The sequence below is a fragment of the Astatotilapia calliptera genome, chromosome 15 (genome assembly GCF_964374335.1).
Source record: "Astatotilapia calliptera chromosome 15, fAstCal68.1, whole genome shotgun sequence".
In the NCBI taxonomy this organism is placed as follows: domain Eukaryota; kingdom Metazoa; phylum Chordata; class Actinopteri; order Cichliformes; family Cichlidae; genus Astatotilapia; species Astatotilapia calliptera.
The window spans coordinates 31,958,897-31,981,346 of NC_137436.1; the positions used below are offsets into that span (position 1 = coordinate 31,958,897).

General features: G+C 39.2%; 1 protein-coding gene across 2 annotated transcripts in view; it reads left to right on the top strand.

The window, feature by feature from the left end:
• epha7 (eph receptor A7) overlaps window positions 1–22,450 on the top strand; it is an 86,236-nt gene that overhangs the window by 52,733 nt on the left and 11,053 nt on the right. The window contains exons 6-14 of one of the 2 annotated variants that reach the window (XM_026143112.2): window positions 8,741–8,865; window positions 9,878–10,046; window positions 13,300–13,444; window positions 15,675–15,730; window positions 19,276–19,401; window positions 19,862–20,047; window positions 20,327–20,388; window positions 20,614–20,823; window positions 21,694–21,843. In XM_026143112.2, the coding sequence (XP_025998897.2) occupies window positions 8,741–8,865; window positions 9,878–10,046; window positions 13,300–13,444; window positions 15,675–15,730; window positions 19,276–19,401; window positions 19,862–20,047; window positions 20,327–20,388; window positions 20,614–20,823; window positions 21,694–21,843 (1,229 nt within the window). The remainder of the gene's footprint in view (window positions 1–8,740; window positions 8,866–9,877; window positions 10,047–13,299; window positions 13,445–15,674; window positions 15,731–19,275; window positions 19,402–19,861; window positions 20,048–20,326; window positions 20,389–20,613; window positions 20,824–21,693; window positions 21,844–22,450) is intronic. The other variant, XM_026143114.2, reaches the window with a different exon arrangement.

Here is a 22,450-nt window from a genome sequence, read left to right on the forward strand (position 1 = left end):
AGTACTCCACAGCGTGGCTGGCAAGAAAGGGTATAAAAGAAGAAAAACTAATGACATGGCCTCCTTGTTCACCTGATCTGAACCCCATTGAGAACCTGTGGTCCATCATCAAATGTGAGATTTACAAGGAGGGAAAACAGTACACCTCTCTGAACAGTGTCTGGGAGGCTGTGGTTGCTGCTGCACGCAATGTTGATGGTGAACAGATCAAAACACTGACAGAATCCATGGATGGCAGGCTTTTGAGTGTCCTTGCAAAGAAAGGTGGCTATATTGGTCGCTGATTTGTTTTTGTTTTGTTTTTGAATGTCAGAAATGTATATTTGTGAATGTGGAGATGTTATATTGTTTCACTGGTAAAAATAAATAATTGAAATGGGTATATATTTGTTTTTTGTTAAGTTGCCTAATAATTATGCACAGCAATAGTCACCTGCACACACAGATATCCCACTAAAATAGCTAAAACTAAAAACAAACTAAAAACTACTTCCAAAAACATTCAGCTTTGATATTAATGAGTTTTTTGGGTTCATTGAGAACATGGTTGTTGTTCGATAATAAAATTATTCCTCAAAAATACAACTTGCCTAATAATTCTGCACTCCCTGTGTGTGTGTGTGTGTGTGTGTGTGTGTGTGTGTGTGTGTGTGTGTGTGTGTGTGTGTGTGTGTATATATATATATATATATATATATATATATATATATATATATATATATATATATATATATATATATATATATATACACACACACACACACACACACACATGTGTGTGTGTGTGTGTGTGTGTGTGTGTGTGTGTGTGTGTGTGTATTGTGAACAGTGCAGATTCCATTATGTATTGACTTTTACCACCAAAATGTAGTCAAACCACTGAGGATGGCAGGACTTGTCGTTTTTTAGCTGTAATTATCAGGCCCATGCATCATATTAAATAACAGTCTCATTATTAGTAGCTAAGGTTTTTTTAGACTTAAATATTGATTGGGTTCTGGCTGTAATGCAAAATATTCTTTTAAAACAATGATCTTATCTAGTCTTATTTACAGTACGATTTAAGCCCAGTATGTATGTGGGCTTGTAAAAGGATCACACCATGTGGCTAAGTTTGCCATTTCACCATTGCAAATGTACGCTCATGCAAATTCCATACACAACACACTGGAGTGAAAATGACACTATTTTTGCCTTGCATGAGCAAAAATAAATATGGCTCTTGCAAACCGGATTCTAGCTGACTTGAAGAAATCATCAAGTGCTGTGAGCTGCTGATGATAGGCTGCCAGCCTTGCTCCCTAATTTGGACACTGACACAGGGAAGCTGAGTGCTTCTTCAATAAGCGGGGTCCCTGCTGGTTTAACAATTATGTAACAAAGCTGACCAATGATTTCTGCATCTGTTACACTACTGAATGGCATTTTGATATTATATGAGAGTGAGCAGCATGAAACTCCACTGTGGGTAAAAATGAACTCCCTGTCAGGAGGCACTGGAGGGGTAATCATGCACAGTGTGCCTTGTGTGTGCATGTCAGTGTAGCATGAATGCAATTTCCCCCACTGACCTTCCACTGCAATTCCGATTCTTGGCTTCACAGCAGCACATAGGGCTATACTTAAGCTGTTAGGGGTGTGTGATGCACTCAGTGACTCACACACTTAAAAAAAAAAAGAAAGAAAAATGCCTGAGTGCAGAGAGAATTCAAGGAGGGATTCTATTAAGTGAATAACTTCTCATTTAAAACAAAAGTGCTCACTTGATGGTCAAACACACCCAACATCATTTCACATCAGCTCTGTCTGTTACTTTTAAGAAAAAACATAGCTGTGAATATGATAGTGGCTCCTTGAACTGGGAAATAATTGTGCAGGTCAATATCACGATGGTTACTTGGACTATCAGCAGGGAATTCATCTGATGTTCCCATTGCTAATAATCCCTCTCTGTCAGAGCTGTCAGAGCCTAGGTCTCTTTCACATCAGGCCAAACTAACTGCTTTCAAACAGAGCATCCTTTGACCTCCCAGCATGGTCACTAAAAGGTGTCCCTACTTCAGCCAGCATTGTTATGCAGGGAACACTCCGTCCTCTTTAAAAGTGCTTTCAAACGCATTCGATTGAAGGGTACATTTTTACACCTTACCATCTGCAGTGAATAGGAATGATTGGACCATCAACATGTTCCCGAAATATTATGGTTAGCCAGTGATGAGTAACCATGCTGCAATTTTAATTATGTCAGACCAAAATCCAGATGATCGATGATAGGGAGCCGAAATTAGGATAATGAGATGGAATAAAAGATTCCAGTTACCATTTAACCTTTAAACATCAATAAGGTGCTCAGCAGTGTGATTTGATTTAGATGCTGATGATTTCATTTGTTTTTTGTGGGCTTTTTTGGCATACCATTCATTCAACTTGAGTTTCTGAAGTTATTGTTGGCACTACCTCTAAACCACATTATTCTCCCCTAAATCTGTAGAGTATTCTAACTCCACCACTATGTGGTTTATCTGTGGTCTTGTGTATGCTAAGCAGTTGCAAAAAACAGAAACAGGAAAATCATCTGATAAGTTAGTCTATGGAGAAGTGACTTGGCAGCAGCTGGTGAAACTGACTCCTATGGTGGACCAGAGGTGGTGCTGTCCACGCCACACCAGGGACTGCGTCTGCAGTGAGTTTTGTTGTAAGATGGAGGCGCTGTAGAAAGTACTACAGCAGGGCAAGTCTGTAGGCAGTTGCAACATTACAACATTGGGCAGCTGACGATGTCATCAGCTGGGGTCGCATGAAATTAGGCAAAATTCAAATTGTGAACTTTTCTCAGGGAGAGGCAGACATTGTCCACCAGGAGAGGACACAGCCAGGAGCAAGTGGCAGAAGGCTGATGGAAAAACAGATCGGCAGAAATTGGGGCCCTCTTTCAGTGACCCGCGTACTATTCTCAATCGATGCAACCATTTTTTGTGCAGCCAGATGCCAGATTTAACCAAGAAGACAACTTGACCAGAAGGTTTAGCTCTGACCTTCAAGGAGAATTCCACTATATTTTTAAAAAAGGCCCCTATCTCATTCTAACTAGTATGTTGACATCTGGTAAAAACTAACTTACCCACAGATATTCATAAACAGCTAACTGTTTATAGGGATCAGATTGATCTTAGTTTGTTTAGTTACAAACAGACAAAATAACACATGAAGACCTATGAGTTGTACTGAGTGATATGTTGAAGACTGTTAGTTAAGTACAGAGGGGAAAAAGTCAGACAAGTCAACCAATCAAATACTTAAGATTTGTCTAAAAAGTCCAAATTAAGAATAGACTGAGAATAGACTGATGGAGAGTCCATATAAATTGGCTTTGGTTGTAAGTTTGTAAAAATAAGAATGTCATACTAACATCAGAATAACATTCCTTCAGCTGAGCTTAGCACTGACAGGCTGTTTCTGATGAGCTTACTCTTTGGACTTTAAGTCCAACTTAACTTTTTCAAGTTGCTGCATTAAAAAAATCAGTGGAGATCAATGTTGTCCCTACTGCTGATAAAAAAGAATTCGACTCAGGGAAGGGACATATAAATGAAAAGAGAATGCATCCCCTCCAGCCAATCACACCTCAGATTATATATCACTATTCTCTGACACAGCCTACAAACAATATTCAATAAATGTGTGATTTGAGCTCAGCATTGTGATGACTTTGGCCACAGTAAAGCAATAGCTAGAGCCAACATTTATCTTAATGTGCAGTAATCCGATTTCAGATTAATGATTTGTATCAATAACAAGTAATCGACATATTTCTGATAATTTGCAAACATCAGCTCTTAAAAGCTGGTTTCTCTTTATCTGCTAATGTGTAACGGCACTCGCTTTTATCTCTGTTACGGGAGTCACAACATAAAGTAGAGTTAATCTTGATTATGTCATACCTCGTTAGTGTCGAACCAAACTGTGTCTGGTTATTTGTTCCCAGGCTGCTGACGATGAAGTGTTAAAAAGCCTTTGGTGTAATAACAAGGCTGCCCTGTAAATATTTGTTTCTGCAGTGATGAAAAGGGAGACTGAATAGACCCACATATTGTGTTAAAGGCATCAGTTACTGCCAATGTGTGAAACACTTGACATGCTGGAGAATAGAGTCAGCTGAACTGTACTTTAAAGTATATGTCACATTGATTCCTAAGATTTCAAGGATGAAAAAATAACTTTACCCATGTGTAAATGCTTTTATTTAGCATTAGTTGGTGCACAAAGTTAAAAAAAAAAAAGTCCATCCATCCATCCGCTTATCCTTTTCAGGGTCGCGGGGGGCGCTGGAGCCTATCCCAGCTGTCATAGGGCAAAAGGCAGGGTACACCCTGGACAGGTCGCCAGTCTGTCGCAGGGCTAACACACAGAGACAGACAACCATTCACACTCACATTCACTCGCACATTCACACCTAGTGACAATTTGGATTTTCCAATTAACCTATCCCCATAAGCTCATGTCTTTGGACGGTGGGAGGAAGCCGGAGTACCCGGAGGGAACCCACGCAAACACGGGGAGAACATGCAAACTCCACACAGAAAGACCCCGGCCTGATGGCGGAATTGAACTCAGGACCTTCTTGCTGTGAGGCAACAGTGCTAACCACCGTGCCACCGTGCTGCCCTGTCTTCTGTGGAATCAGGAAAATACTTTTTCCCTTCAGACAACATTAGAATATCCAGTTAAAAAAAAAGAAAAACCTGCTGTAAACTTTTAAACACTGCTAAACACCAACAATCTCTTGCATTTCAACACAGATGGTGCCGTAGGCGTTAAGATACACAAGCACATCTTGAAAATGGCAGTAATTAATATATGAGTTTTTAGGATTGCTATGGTCCATGAGGCAAGCATAGAGGCAGATAAAGACACTTATGTAATGAACTACCTCCACTCTGCTCTTTGCATCAGATTCAAAGTTAGATAGTGGAATGAAAGAAGAGGATATTAGAAATGCAATGTCTAATGTATTCATAAGATGATTCAAATTCAGAGCATGGTGGTGACTGGCTTCTGGTTCAGTTACCTTCTCAGAAGGTGTTCAGGGTCACTAACACATTTTCTAATATTGCAAAATAAATGCACAAATGCTTTTCAAAATGGTCTCTTTAAGACTGGCATGACAATTATACAATTTTCCACTGTGCTAAGCAGCACAGGTAGGCTAAAAGTGTGAGAGTGGCTGGCTGGTTTGAGTCTCCATGACATCAAGTCAGTCATTAATGGCTGTCACACAGTGCCGCCTGACTGATTCGCGGGGGAGGCAGACAGAGCCCGAGGAACATGTTTTTTTCCTTTAGAATTAACGTTCAACTGTGGTCTGGATTCATATCCCTGAGAAATGCAGAATGACTTCTTTTATCATTCAGAAAATCACCCTGGTGGAATGATTACCTTTAGCCCATGGAACATCACATTTGCTAATACTGTTCACTGATCTCATGATCTCTCAGGAAACATAAGGCCCCAGCTCTCTGTCACCCATGAAAGGGTAAAGGAGGAGGTGGGCTTGACCTGAGCAATTGCTAATACATCCACAGGCCAACAGGGCTAAATGGGGCAGATCTAGTGCCTGAGCTCACATCACATACTGGAGGGAGAAGAAGCTGTGAGGGAAAGTAGCTCATCATGCTTTATGTTAACTTTGTAGATCAGGCAGTATTACTGCCTTTGCATGAGAATAACAGCTCTCATACAAGTACACAGTTGAAGAAGAGAAGAATGCTTTGTCTCTCAGCAAGAACTGTATATTTTAAAAACTTAAGCACATGTTTGATATTTTGGTTACATATTACATATTTTGTACCCTCGGACAAGAGCCTGGTTTGCATAACCAAAACCATTATAAAGCTGCATAAGGAAAAGTGCATTTTAGAGAATATCCCTTTAGAAGAGGGAAAGTAAATAACATCTGATATTAAGAGAGGCCCAGTCTATCCTTGGAACAAATCTGAGTTTTGCACACGGTTGAACTATCCCAGGGGTCGACAACCTTCAACATCAAAAGAGCCATTTTAGCTCCTCCTACCAAACGATGGACGAAAAAGATCCACACAAATGGGTGTTGATGATGGATGTAACTAGGACAGGAATTAATGCGCAGAGTGTATGTATTAATAAGGTCATTTGTGGTTAACCCTAACCCGAGTCACATGTGACTCTTTATAGGTGATATCCTTTGCAGGCAACCAATTAGATCCAGCTTGTCACCATTTTCCTGACCTTTCCTGACCTTTTGACATTTCATAAGTCCAACCAACTTGTAGAATACGAGTGAAGAAACTCTGCAATAGCACATCTGTTCAAGTGAAGTTGTGTAATAAACACTGGGAATTAAGGGATTCCAATTTATTTTTAGTTTACCTCAAAAGGATATCTCAGGATATTCAAAGCACAGAGTTTAAACATTTAAGACACCCGGTCTCTGTGGTGTAACTAGTGTATCATGGGAGTTATTAGGTCTGACGTCTTTGGACAGAGGTTTAGGGAATAACAACCTTTTAACATTCTTTTCAAAAGAATAACATTCTTTTGCCTCTCCAATTTTTATCACTGTAGAGTGATGGATGTATTATCATCCAACAAAAAGTTTTCTCTATATTTGGAAGCCATACAGCAGCATGCCACCTGCAATACAGTCATGGATCATTGCTCATTTTCCAGTTTATTTCTCCAAATTGCATTTTTTCTTTGTTATTGATTGCATTTAAACATAAAAGTAAAACAAAAGTCACAGATAGTGTTACATTTCAAAATATCATAGAAAGAAATAAGCGCTATTAGAGGCACTTGAAATATGTCAAAAATAAAGACTTAAAACACTTGGGGATGAATCAAACAGGCAAGAAACATAGTTTTAGACCTATACACCTGAACCAGAATTGGAATGGGGGGAGAGAAAGCAGCCAAGGCAGCAGTAACTGCTTGTTGTGACTTGTAAGAGAGAGCTCAGTCATCCCTTTGACTGGCTAACTGTGCTGAGAAAAGACACATTGTTTCTCTGTTTTGGGTGGATTATGAGGGAACATGTCACAACAGCAGGTTTTTGACAAGGTCTCGGGTGTTTGCTGTCTTGTGCATTACTGTTAGGAGCGCTGATGAGGCCTAATGAGGTTTTAATCCACCAAGAGTCATTAGTGGCAGGTCATCTTAAAACAATCTAAGGTCAGACTGTATTAAAGGTAGAGAGGTTCAACTCCCATGGGGTCACTGAGCATGACAGAGACACTTAGCAGCTTCTGTTTGTTCACAGGAAGAGACTGTCTCTACTGGGTTTACGCATTTTTTATATATTACAAACAGCCAAAAGGCAAGGCAGTTGTTGTTTTTCGTTACATTTGTACATAAATAAAAAATTAAGTCAATAAGTACATTTCAGTTTGTATCTTTGTTCTTCATTCATACACTTTTCCTTCATTTCAAAGCTTGTTGCTGATCTAAAGACCAGGCAAAGAAATCCAACCACAGCTTTTGATAGGTGGCTTTTACCTTACAGTTCAAATCTTCCCCAGGGCAGCTTTCTCAAACTTGAAAAGATGTGTTAATTAATATGTTTTGCCCCTAGAGGAGTGTGAGTCATCAAGATTTTACCGTATGTTTACAGAAAGGATTTTGGGGCTGTTTAGAGTGCAGATTTGCAGAAAGCATATTTTTTGAAAGCATCATCTCCTCCGGGTGAAGCTTGCTAATCCAAAAAGCTTGCCCTCTTTTTTCCTCACTGGGGTCTTTATGAAAAGTGCTGTAAAATTACGGTGATTATAATCAAAATGATGATAATGATGTACTGTAAAGGTAATGGAAGCTGTAGGAGAAGCTGCAAACACAGCTGCTGAGCTAGAAGACGTTCGGCGTTACAGAAAACTTTGTTCAAAAGCTGATTCTACTGCAGTTTAATACCAGACAAGGAAAAGGTGAAGTGGTCAGCGTGTGTTGATACATCTTGCACAGCATATTTTACCCATCAACAGATCTAATGAAATGACGGTTCCAAAACCTGACCCAAACCCTTTCGGTTTTTTATGCTACATTTCAGCTGACTGGTTTGAGCTATGGTTTTATGAATTTTAAACCTGAAGGACAATAGCTGTAGATGAGGCCACAGCATTACTATATAGAAAGAGCAGGAGTACAGCAAATACACGGCCCAAAAGTTAGCTTAAAATCTGTCTACATATGTGTGTATCATTTATCCTTTGTTACTGGCATGAACAACTGAAAAAATCTCTGTGCACTGTTTAGCAAAACTAAATGTAGCAGCAGTAAGTGACAGCCAGACACTTAAAATAAGTCATGCAAAGAGCCCGAGATAATTGGTGTGCATATGACTGGTGTCAGGAGGTTACAGGTACACCCCTCTCCCTCTGAGAGGCTTTCTGAACAGCTCTGTCATGAGGGATAGTAAGTGTCTGCTTGTTCCACTAGAAATGTTGGGAGTAATTGAACTAAACTGTCATTCACAAGCTACAAATCGTAGTTTTCTCCTGGCTGGAATAATGCCACCTTCTGCTGTTGGTGGTGTAATTGAAATTTTGATCATGAGGTGTAAACATTTAGAAGCGTCCATGTGAATATTCATCATGTACAGAGGGCCTGCGAGTGTTGGTGGAGGAGCTGGTGCGGCTCATTTGCGGCTGGCCTTATGCCTGTGCATGCTGAGAGGGTTTGCCCTGCACTTATTGACATGTTCTTCTCTAAACAGCTCCGTCCCAGGTCAGCGAGGTCATCAAAGAGAGAGTGCAGCAGCACAGCGTCCACCTCTCCTGGCAGGAGCCCCAGCAACCCAACGGTGTCATCACAGAATATGAGATCAAATATTATGAAAAAGTAAGTTTGCGCTACATTTGTTTGTCTGTGTCTCTTCCCGAAGCACCATTTCTTTTTTTTGCCCACTCCAACTCATTTTGCATTCTGTTTGCACGTGGCTGTGAGTGGAATGCACAAGATTCTGCAAGTACCTTCTTTGTCTCATAATTGCAATAATGAATGAGATGCTCATAAGATTTTAATCAGGCTATAGTCCTTCACAGCCACCCCCACACACATGTTAGCACACGCGCAATCCATGGCTGCTGCTCTGCTAGAATTAGTAATCTGTTACTGTTATCTCCTTTCCCGTTCTGCATAGATTATGCTACTGTTTCACTGTGTTTCAAGTCTGAGCGCATCAGCTTTTTGCTGCGAGGTTTAACGAAGCGAATTTAACCCAGCAAATCAAAGGCAGAGTAGCAGAGCGCTGATGTCAGTCCTGCTGGCCGCAGTCTCTTGTGTACACTGACGAATCAGTCTTCTGTGTCACGTACTATGGCTGTGGTCTGCCCAGCTGTAAAAGTGGAAAGTTGGAAGAAATGACCGCACCCGTAACAGAGCCTGGCATTCCATTTGGGCTTTTGCTGAGCAAAACATTTACAGATCAACAGCAAAGCACACAGCGCGTGCAGCCTGTGAATCCAAATGTATTCCTTGATGGAAAAGATATTTTCAGATGCCTTTATGTTCTCCTCGAGGCATGCTGCCTAATGGTAGATAATGATTTCAGTTAGAACTTTTTGTCTTCTAGAATCTACAATCAGAAAAATGTGATGTTCACCATTTTCGTGACATAAATTCTGAAAGTCGTAACAAAGGCCAGGCTAAAACTACAGTGATATAACTCAGTCACTGATTATTCTTATTAATAAGCTTCATTTGCCTTAACTTTGTCATTTTAAAAAGTTGTGACTCACGTAAATTTGAATGTAAATGTCATCAGCAGTAATGTGAAAGCATTTCAAAATGCTAATAAAGACAACTTATACTATATAAAATGGGTAAAATTACCTTTTTCTTTCCTGTGCAGGATCAGAAGGACCGGATTTACTCTACTGTGAGGTCAAAGTCCACATCAGCTACGGTGAACAACCTAAAGCCCAGCACAGCCTATGTGTTCCAGATTAGGGCTTTCACAGAAGCAGGATATGGCACCTTTGGGCCTAGACTAGAGATAACCACCAAGGAAGAGGCCACAGGTAGGGCTTAGTGTTTCTGTCACCATGCTTTACAGTTTTATGCATTGTTGTAATAATCATTGCAAGTAGAAATAAAGGCTGTCCTCTATAACTTCCTTAGATTTCACCATATTCCTGAAGTATTAATGCTGACCATATTTCACTTTTTGCGATACTCAAGTGTAGCAATTTAGAGTACCTGACTTTAAAACTTAGAATAAAACTTTCTGGCAGTTGATAACTTTTTTTTCTAGTTGGTAAGACTGCCCATTGCTTAATCAAGTCATCACAAGGACTAACACTCCAAGGCAGTGAATCTTTATAGAGTCTATGACCTAATTTATGTAAGCGGCCTAGTCATGGTCTTGTCCTGGTATTTTATGTACTGAAACAAATATAATGCTTGGACTTTTTTCCTGCCTGGGTCCCCAATCTTTGTTTATGATTGTTTATGTCGTAGTTAGTTAGTTAGTACATTAATCGGGGGGTGCACATCACGTTAAGTTGTGGTGGAGTTTGCGATTATGATAAAGCTATGGTGAAGTTTTCACCCTGAAGGATAAATCCTCACTATAAGACTACACCAATATTTTGGAGACAAGTAAACATGACTTTTTTCCTTTTGGAAACAATTTAAATCATAGGTGTCAAACTCTGGCCCGCGGGCCAAATTTGGCCCACAGACTAATTACATTTGGCCCATGAAGCCATACCAAATTACTATTAGAGCTGGCCTACTGGTATTATACAGCTAATATATATATTGTTTAGTATTAAGCTTTGCTTGTTCCATATTCAGTTTTTCAGCAAAACGTGTTTGAGTCCATAAGAAAAGATTCATTCTTATATCTGGAGGAATAAATATATTTCAATAAATATTAATGTTAGCCTGCGACTTTGTTCCAGTTTTGAATTTTGGCCCACTGTGTATTTGAGTTTGACACCCCTGATTTAAATAGTTGGTGATGTTTGTATCACTGGCTATTTTTCCCTGATTGCCAAGAGTTGGAAGAGCAATTATACAATAAAAAACACAAAAACTACATATTCTGATAGCATAGATTTAGCTTTAGGGCCCTCACCAATGAGGACTCTCATCTTCTCTGTGTTACTTTAGCAACATTTATAGGGTGATATAAGAATGTGATAAATGGCAATTAGGTTTGCACAATTTATTACTTTATTTTAGATCAAAATGAACCACATAGGGTGCCACAGTAGCTCACCTGGTTGATTAGGTGACCTACATACCAACAATTACTGCAGAGGCCTGGGTTTAAGCATGTGTCAGTCACCCACATTCTTTCTCTGTCAGCCCTCCTTTCCTGTATAACAAAGGTAAAAAAAAAATCAAATATTAAAAATAATTAATTAATAAATTTACACTTAATTGTGGTTAAGCATCGATCCATGTGGGCGGAAGCAGTATGTGGTTTAGTTAGGTGCAGCAGTATGACTCCAGTTTAACTGATGCTGGGCCACAGCAGTGCACTAACTGTAAACAAAAGATAGATTTTCAGTCTGAAGTGAAGGCGCTACGGAAGTGTGTGAAACCTGCATTCTCTCTAACGGCCAGCAGGGGGCAACTCCTGTCTTTTTGTTTTGGTAATGTTATACAGATTGTATGGAATTCTATAGTAAAAATGACCCCCAGCACCCTTTAATCTCTAGTTTCATGGTGAGTTTATGATTTTCTCTGATTAAGTCTGAGATCCCTATTAGAGTCAAAAAAGATGTTTTGGGTGTGTCGAACAAACCTATTTCAAAACACCTAATGACGAAAATATTCAGCGTGAGCTTTATAAGATGGGACTCTGTGGCTGTAACACAGTTTTCCCCACTCAAATATTTAGGCACAACTTGTTAATATTTCCTTCTACTGTAGTAATAGCCCAGGGAAATTAGTTGCTTTCAAGCAATGCAAACACAAATTGCTTTGACTTTATGCTGACAACACATCGTGGGAAAAATCGCTAAGCACAACGACAAACTGCTGTAGTGTCGAGAGGATAAAGTCTGGCGTTATACAATTTTGTGAAAGACGTACACGAGGTAAGGTCGCAATCCCTTCTGTTGACATAGAAACATTGCCGGGTTACTGTTAATGCCCTTTTTTTTTTTTGTGATATTTATAAATTTACTATAATATTAAAGAACAAATGATATGCTTTTTAAACAGCAGCAGCAATAGTTTGGAAGTTATTAGCGGTTATGAATTTGAATAAATCTTTAATGAAGGAGTTGTTACGGAATAACACAATAAATGGATATTGGATCTTTAACGTGTTTTCCGAAATTAAGCAGGCACACTGCTCTTTCTGTAACTGCCAAAGGGATTTTCTTGGCAACCCAAAATGTTGGAGTATGTAAATATTTATTTTATTTTTTTTAGCATTAATAAAGCTTGAATTGTTTCTTCTTTTTTCTTTTCCTTTTTGTTTTCTTTTTTTTAAAAAGTACCCAAAAACAAAGTTTCAGTTTTTTCCGCATTTAATCCTCTGCTTGCATTAATTTCTCTTTAGTTTTGAGATCTACCATCCAGCCTGTTCACCCAAAATTACACCCTTGCCCATTTTACATCCAACATTTCTGCATAAAAGGACACGTTAATTACTCATAACCACATGCCGAGTGTGTCCTGTATCAAGGTTAGAAGTTTGCAGTCTAGGCATGGTTGTGATAATGTCCTTGACCGAGACAGTGAACCACAGCTTCCAGAGGAAAACCTGCAAGTGTGTAATATGACAGTAAAATTCTTCTCCAAATAGATGATTGCTAATATTGATTTTTGATTGGACAAAAGGCACATGACAGATTTTTTTATAGCTTCCACTTTTTTCCTGATACTGCATTTCTCAGTATTTACACAGTGCGGACCCACTTGATCTGAAATGCACAAGTATCCTCTTTTTACGATTGCACTCACCAGTTTGTCAGTGCAAACTGTCTGAGCACAGTGAGAGCTGTGCATGGGAAACAATTCAACCTGAATGTGTCTTTGTTTGAGATGAAGGGCATCGCTGTCGCCGTCTGGGACTATTAAGCCCACTTTCTGAAACAGTAGAGCCGTGTGTATAAGGACAGCTCAAAAATAGAAACGTCCCTCTTCCACTCTCTCAGAGGTTAGGAAAAGGGTGGGGGGTGGGGCACGTTATCAATCTCCATGCTACTCAATGGGCTCAATTACCAAATGTCCTGCAGATTGTAGTCTGATGTGCTGAAGTTCACTCAAAGTGTTTCCGTTTTTCTTTGGTGTGTGTGTCCATTTCATCAGCTGCAATCGTCTCTAGTGAGCAGAACCCCGTCATCATCATTGCAGTGGTGGCCGTGGCGGGGACCATCATACTGGTGTTCATGGTGTTTGGCTTCATCATCGGGAGAAGGTACGCTCTCGCGGGCCCCATTGACTCTCCGCTCCTGTGAGTCTGCGCTTGTCAATTAGCTTTTCTGTCACTCACAAGACCTCCACGCCAGTGGAGTCGTCACTCACTCACGCACGCACACACAGTGCACACGCATACACACACATCCACCCGTCATCTTGTGGCATGCTGTGCTAATGGGCTATGAGGCATCATTTTTCTTTTTTTTCCACTCTAAACAAAATTTAAGCTATTTTTTGCAGTACCATTATGAAACAAGCACTCAACAATGAGAAAGCTTTGGCTCTGCATTCCTGTGTGTGAGTGTATGAAAAATCCTGAGGGCAAAATGAAGTATGGTGCTGATGTTTTTTTCCACCATCACAAAGCACCCAGTCTACTGTCATTATCACCATTCCCTCACACATTTGATCTGTTTTCATCTATACAAGTGGAATTTCATCCATGATTCATGATGGATTCATCAGAATCGGAGCATTCTAATCCAAGGTGGGCTTTTTGTGTCAAAAAAAAAGTGGCTCAGCGCTCACAGGTAGAATCAGCATGATTTTACATGACATTAATAAAGTGAGCTCTGACTGTGGTAACATCACCCTTTCTGTGTGCATCACATTAGTGATGCAAATGAATTAAACCGTTAAATGATATTCATGAGAGCATCCCCCATTGCTTGCAAAACTAAAGGTTTCTTTTTAAAATATTTTTTTAATTATTATAACTTTGTTGGTCATACTATTAAGTACTAATGAAGTTAGTTAGTTCATACATCTTCAGTCGAGTCATATGTCATTATTTTAACTATATACAATATATGAAAACATACCGATGAGTAAGTCACATTGTTAGAAATATGTGTTTTACAAGATACAGAGCATAATTATTTTTTCCTTTTGCTTGTATAAGAAAAAGCATAAAAAATAAAATAAATACATAAATAATCGCTGCTTCAGGTCACTGTATAAAACACCATCTTCAGAGTTGTGTCTTTGCCACATGCTACCTAAAATATCATTATAGAGTTGTTGCAATTAATGAATTATTTAAATTTTGAACTATTTGAGGAGCAGATAGTAACATAGGTCCCTACCTCCAAGTCTCTGAAACTTGATTTAAAAGGTACCAATGTTTATGTGTTGGAGCTGTAACTGTTGTTTTGGAAATTGTGTTGATTTTTTTAGTAGTTGCCTGAAATGCAGCCTGACCGCTAGGCCTAAGAGGTTTGCTGTTAAATGCTAATTCAATTCAATTCAATTCAATTTTATTTATACAGCGCCAAATCACAACAACAGTCGCCTCAAGCGATCATATGACCCCCAATGAGCAAGCCCTTTGGCGGCAGTGGGAAGGAAAAACTCCCTTTTAACAGGAAGAAACCTCCGGCAGAACCAGGCTCAGAGAGGGGCAGCTATCTGCCGTGCCCAGTTAGGGAGAGAGAAGGAAGGCAGGATAAAAGACATGATGTGGATGTGGAATGTTAAGTAGTGAAGTCTCCACAGGATTCTGCTGAACATGGCATGTGCACAACATAAATTGGTACTTTTACTTTGGGATGTTCTGTGTAAGCTCCTTCAATATCTCTTGTCTCAAAAAAGCAACAAACAATACAAGCTTTATGAGACTGCTAAGGCTCAGAATGTCCCATCAACATATGTCCTACTATGTATGTGTGACAAATAATTTCCACTTAAACCTACTCACAACATACATAACGTGAATAAGACCATCTAACACCATTTCTGAGTAGCATACTCCATTTCTGGATAAAGCATGTCAAAAAGATCAGAAGTCTTCCTTGAATTTGGAGACGGACGAACCAAAATACTTCACTTTAGACAGAAAAAAATTCTCGAATCTTAAAACATGTAGTAGAAACAAAGGAGACATGCTTTGCTACATACGTGAGCATTTTCATCCACAGTAAGTGCATGTCCATCATTTGTGGCTTATTTAATCTTCCTATGTCATTCACCTTTTTTCACAAAGACCAGCCTTGTCCAGCAAATCACTTGCTTAAGGGAACCTTCAACACGTTAATATTGCAAGACGTGTTGAAAAGTACTTTACAGTGCATGTATTATTGGATATCTTACATGATTAGATGCTTGAGCTACTTTTCCTAGTTGAGGCTGTTGGGTTCACAGCTCCTGCTGCTCAGCTGGGTTTCTTGAGGGATTTGTCTTGCATTAAAATTCTTGTAAATTAGGGCATTTATTTCCTCTGCACAATCAGTTGATTCTGCTGCTCTCTTCGTCTTCCGCTTATACAGGCACTGCGGGTACAGCAAAGCTGATCAGGAGGGAGATGAGGAGCTCTACTTCCAGTGTGAGTGCCTGCATTCCTTATCCGCAAACACACTTACAGCACCTGTATGTAGATGGTATACACACACGCACGTACAAATATTGCATCGATGTCTAGGCCTTAAAATCTTTTAGCACTTCGAGGCATGTCTGTTTCATCCCAACTCATCTATCAAGCAAAATCTGTTGCTGATTTGCCAGACTCAGCCTGTTGAGATAAAGAAGTCAGGGGCCAAAAACACATGAATCTGACAGCTGCCAGGCAGGGATAAAAGGACTGACAAGCATACAAAAGGGAGTCCTTTAAAAATGTAACCATAAGGCAGGTGGTTTTAGTGGTTGACAGGGTTTTTGGTGTGCACACAGTTGTAGTTGCTGCTTTTATCATTTAGGTATTTTTTTTAAAACTGATACACCACCCCTAATAATAACCCTGGAGCTCCAGCTGCAGACAGCTTTCCCAAGTGGAACCATAATGATCTGCGCTGTAGGCAAACTGCTGATTTGGAAACAAAGGGTCAGGGGTGTCACTAAGTGCATTGCTAGAGCAGAAGCAGTTCTAGGTTGGCTACTGCTAAGTATCTGATAGATCCACCTGAACAGATCACAGCTCAACCCAACCTGCCAGGGGAAAAAGCACTGGGAGAAAATACAAACAATGCTAGATTTGGGCTTAATGGACAAGATCTGTGCAATATCAAATGACGGGAGACTTCCAGGGTGACAGAGAAGCTAGATAGCACATAAATCCAACATGTAGACCCAATTTGTCTGCCATGAAGAGGCGAGGAAGTCATGATAAGACATCTCCTATCAGATCCCAGACGTCTTGGATGGACGAAGCAATTATCCGAGCAAGTCGAGGGAAATCTCAGCTGCTGGTGTCCCCTTGCCGGAGCACAATGCTTTAGCTGTATTTACACTGGTGCATTGAATAGACTGCTTTTCAGAGAATAATTGTCTCTCCGATTGAATGTGCTCGTTGTGCTGTTGTGTTGTTTTTGACCAGAGTCTTATAGCTGTAGTGTCTCATTACATTTTTTAAGTTGACAGGTTATGTTGTTATCAGCATAAATTTCAAATACACACTGTAACAACCCCCAAAAGTGGTCTGTTAACCTAATAGTGCATACTATTGTAATTTACTGTTAATTTGGAGAGCTGTTTGAAATAGTAACCCCCTCCCTGCCCCCGTCCTCTCCCTAACCTTGTTTTGTTTGATTTATTTCCAACAAACTGTTTTTGGTCTTACGTAATGGATATTCATGAACCGTTCCCTTATCACTGATGTTGGGAATTGCACAGAGTTAATTTTAAGACGTTCCCAAATGCCTTGGGTGCCAGAGTCTAACAAAAGTAGCAAACCTGTCTCAAAATCTCATTTAGCTTCATTCATTTCTTATGATGGAAAATGTTTCATTTGCATCAGTTCTTTACCATCTCATCTTTCCTTGATGTTCTTTTCTATTGTCTTTTTCAAAGCATGTCATTGTGCATTGTCAAATCAAAAAAAAATTGATCGACTGATTTTCCAGCCTAGAGACAAGTTGTCAGGGTAGCAGCAAAAATTCATTAAGACTGTTATAGGGAGAGACTATGTAAGCAAAAGGTGATGAGCATTTTAAAAATATATATATTTCAACAATTTTCATACTGTTAGAAGATCTCTACAGGTGGGCAGACTCATTCCAGAATATTAATACGTCTTTGTATGTCTATTTTTGGTTTGGGTGACCTTTATATGGTATAGTTGCATTTGAAATGGGAACTTTATATGAAATTAGGCAGCTCATAGCAAGCTAGTTTGAAACAACACATTATATGTAGTTTGATTTGACCTACTTGAAGACCCAGATATTTATTTCAAGTGGTCCAGTTTCAGTAACTTACCTAAGTATATTCTTTAAGTCCTGGTGGTAAGGGTTTAGATTTGGGATATCATCCAAGTTCCTTAATCACCTGACGTACCTCTAAACCGAAGTACTTCTCTAAAAAATTGTTTAATAAATTTACCACAAAAACAAATTTATTTACATTTGTTTACAAAACATCCTTTACATTTCTAACATATGATTTGGTAAGTTTACTGTTACTCTAATTATCAATGATGGCCCTAATCCCAAATCCTTAACTTGTGTTAGAATATGCAGTTTTTGGCCTTTAAGGGTGTTTAGGGATTAGGGCTATAATAGAGATATGTAGTGCTAAATCTAGACCTCAGTTTTAAATCCATTTGGTCGTGGGTAAAGTCAATAAGATGTCGTTCAAAAATTTACAAAATTGAGATCCATCATAATTAAAGATTAAACGTTTTAACATGGATATCAGCATTAGGACTGTGATAGGTCTAAACAGAAGTGTCAGCAGCTAATAAGACCGACTTTAACAGACTTCAGTTAGTCCAGAGTAAGGCAGCCAGATTAGTGTTAGGATGTTCATGCTATACCAGTATTGGATCAAATGCATAATAAACTTTTTTTGCTTCCAGTACAAGCTAAATTACACTACGGCTTACTTTTATTTATAAAGAAAGCAACACTGTTAAACACACCACATTTTTTCTCTGCTCAGCTGCAGTATCCAGATGAAATATATGATTTTTAACAAAAGCGCAATATAGTAATTCCTCAAGCCAAAAGTAACGTTTTGAAAAACTGTGATATTTAGAGCATCTTTTACGTGGAATAAACTGGCTTATGCAATTAGAGAACAAGCTACTATTCCTAATGTAAAAAAATAAAATAAAGTCTATTTACACAGTTTTTAATTATTGTAAATATTGTAAGAGGCCAGTTTTGTGACCTGTTTTTTATTCTTGTGTATTGTGCCTAATATCAATAACATTGTAACATATATTTTTACAATTACAAAACCTCACTGTGGCTGTAAGAGCCAAATGATGTGGATATTTTTTTAATCTACTTTTTTACTGTGTAATGCTGTATTAGATCATACTTCATCGCTTGGGCCCCAGAAAGACCACTATTGTGGAAGCTAATGGGGTTCCTTATAAATAAAATAAATACATAAATAAACACCTTTGCTTATCAGTCTGAAAATTATACAGTCCAAAATAAAGACACTTAAATTTCTTTGATAAATTCCTGAACCCTGAAAACCAATGTCATTTAGCAACTGCAGAACTTCAAAAATGGGTCAAAAAATTCAAATACATGCAAAACCCCCCAAAACAAAACGTGCTCACTGTTGGCTATAAAGCTTATTGTTATGAGCAAACTGATGGGAGATTTAAGAGTGGGATAGCCCCGCACCCACTCAATCACACATAAAAATACCCCGCTATCCATAGAATGATATCATGGATAGAAAAGCACCGAGTTGAATACAGCCGGTCTCTGCAAAGAGGTGAAATGTAACCAACAACCTCATAAAAAGCACAACGCACAGGTTACTCAAATCTTAGCTTCCCTTTTTTGACACCAGCCGCTGACTGCTCAGCAATTCCCTCTGACTCACTGGCCTTACCAATCGTTTGCCTGTCAAGCACCCGCTGGTGCGCAGTGTGCATATTTAATCATTAACAGTAATCCTCTTACCTTTCTACAGTTAAATTTCCAGGCACCAAAACCTACATTGACCCCGAAACCTACGAGGACCCGAACAGGGCTGTCCATCAATTTGCCAAGGAGCTGGATGCCTCTTGCATTAAAATCGAGCGGGTTATTGGAGCAGGTGAGCCCATCCCATGTCTCTCAGCTCTTTGTGTTTAGTCAGTCGGTGCTCTCGTATATCACACTGACAACCAAATATTTACACCTTGAATGGGGACACAGCTTTATGCATCGTGTATTGATGGAGCAATTGCAAAGAGGGGAAAAAAGTTCATTGCAATTAATGTGTGGGCTACATTTGGTAGAGGCAATCACAGCGCTACCCACAGCTGAAAAATTGCTGCCACATGGGTTTTACAGAGGCGGTCAATGACAGTATCTATGCATCTCTAGCATGTCTTATTATAGGTGTGGGCTGCATTCCCCTGAGTATAACAAGGTGTCACACTCCAATTTGTATTCCTGCTCTGCACAGCTGCTTTGTCTCAAAATACACTAATAAATTTGTCATCTTGAAGTGCTGCTTCTTCGTTTTTTTGTACCCACTCTCCACCTCACTCATGAAGTTTCACCTCACGCAGGAGAGTTTGGAGAGGTGTGCAGTGGCCGACTGAAGCTGCCTGGAAAACGGGATGTGTCAGTTGCCATCAAGACACTCAAAGTGGGATACACTGAGAAGCAGAGGCGTGACTTCCTGTGTGAAGCCAGCATTATGGGACAATTTGACCATCCTAATGTCGTTCATCTGGAGGGAGTCGTGACGAGAGGTAAACACAATGTTTAAAACTCTAAATGAAGGAGTTCAAACATTCTGTAAGACCTGCATTATCAGAATAGATTTAGCTGGCAAAGTTCGACTGACGTACCACATGAAATTAGTCGCATTTCCTCATTTAGATGCAGTAATAAAAGGAGCAGATGGTGAGCTTTAATTAAATGCAATGAAATGTATGGTTAAAAATAACTGCTTTTTATTAGGGAGTACTTTGTGAGCAAATAAAATGTAGGTGTTAATTAATAATCCCCTTTCTTTTTTATTTCTCCAGGAAAACCAGTCATGATTGTCATCGAGTACATGGAGAACGGCTCATTAGATGCTTTCCTCAGGGTAAGTATAACCTTCGATGTGCAGGAGGCTCTGAGCGGCATCTTTTGTAACTTTTCCCTGCAGTTTGCTGGAAAGTGTCTCAGAGAGTGGGGAGTCTGCAGCAGAATTTGTGCAGTGCATAAATATCATAAATCTTGTGCTGAAGCTGCTGCAGTGCTGTGACCTACATTTCCATCATGGTCAGTGAAAATGGCTGACCTGTCTGTGTTTTACTGTGCCATGCAGAAACACGATGGCCAGTTCACAGTCATCCAGCTGGTGGGAATGTTGCGGGGTATAGCAGCGGGAATGAGATACCTTTCCGATATGGGATATGTCCATCGTGATCTGGCTGCACGGAATATCCTGGTCAACTGCAATCTCGTGTGTAAAGTGTCTGACTTCGGCCTGTCGAGGGTGATAGACGACGATCCCGAGGCTGTCTACACAACAACCGTGAGTCAATTAAAGCACTTGCTCTCCCCACCAAGAGCCCTGTCTGAATTCTCTAATCAAGTCACTGCTTGTGAATGTTAGAGTGAGCACCAGCCTACTCTACACCATTTTTAGTATGTGAAACTGTGTATTTTACCACAACTTCCTAACAGGACGGTCTTTTGGAATGCTTTAAAGGTGTAAGTCATTAAAATCGAATATTTAATAATGCTTTAGAGTTCAATTATAATTGTTATATAAATGAAAATCATTAAAATGTCTGGAATTTTAAATGCTGTTATTAGTGGCCATCTGGCGAATTCACAACAGGGAACAACCTGAATTCTTCAATAATCAAGAGACCCTTAAAGTGAATCAGATTAATTTGTAAAATTGTAAAATGGCAACACTAAAAATGGATTTTACTCATTAGCATTATGGTGAAGGGAAGGACTGGAAATGTCCTCAAGAAAAAGATAAAAATGTGTAATGTAATATTTAGGGTGGTTCGAATATATGATGGACATTCAATTGCAACTCCACAAAATACCAAGCCAGTACTTCAAGTGTGTAGTCTTTCAGCTGATATCGGTTTTGTGAGCAGCAAAACAGTAAAAATGGTAAAACATTAAGTTTGCATTACATTTTTTTACATTGTAAAAAGAAGAATGGATGCACTTTCGTCAAGGTTCTCAGAAGCAAAAGAGCAAGACCAGCCAACTATTTACACTAAGCTTTATGACATTGATAAAGGATTTAGTAGCTATTAAATCTTATAGCTAATAACTAAAAGTCGGTAAAAGTCTGCTAAAGCTGTTTTGTGTCTTATGTGTATTTTTGCATATAACTGAAAAATGCATAAAAATCGTTTGATACTGTTTTACTGAACAGGGTGGAAAAATCCCTGTCCGGTGGACTGCACCAGAAGCTATTCAGTACCGTAAATTCACCTCTGCAAGTGACGTGTGGAGTTACGGTGTTGTCATGTGGGAGGTTATGTCGTATGGAGAACGGCCTTACTGGGACATGTCCAACCAAGATGTAAGTTACTTCTGGATGTACGTTCATAACATGACTGACAGGAAAACACATTCACTTGTAATAACAATAATAATGATAGTCACAATTAGATCTTATTAATGTAAGTGACCCAAATTATAAACCAGTGTTAAGGGTCTCAGTGCACTGAAGTCTGTGCATTACTTCCAATCAGATTCTTGAATGAAAACTACTATTTCACAAAATATTATCTGAAGCCAGACACGAGTTGTCAGAGTATGACAATTTCCCCAGAAGTTCACCCTTAATTATGACTAATAAAGTCCTCCCATTAAAATATTGAAAAAAATCACAGACAGAAATTCTGGTTCGCAATTCTTTTTTGAGGTTTCTTACAAGATCCTCATGAGAGCAGCTCTGCGATGACAGTAACCTTGGGCTTAATTAGTTCAAGAAGTCTTGCTATAATCATGCTGCTTGAATCCATTTGAAGGAGAAACAAGCCTGAAGTGGGACATGCATTGAAATGAAGCCCTGAGAGCATGGATTTGGTAGTGTTATTAATATAAATAACAGGAGTGGAAAACACTTGTCATGCAGAATGCTTTTGATTCAAACGTCTTTAAAAGTTTATAATGACTTATGGTAA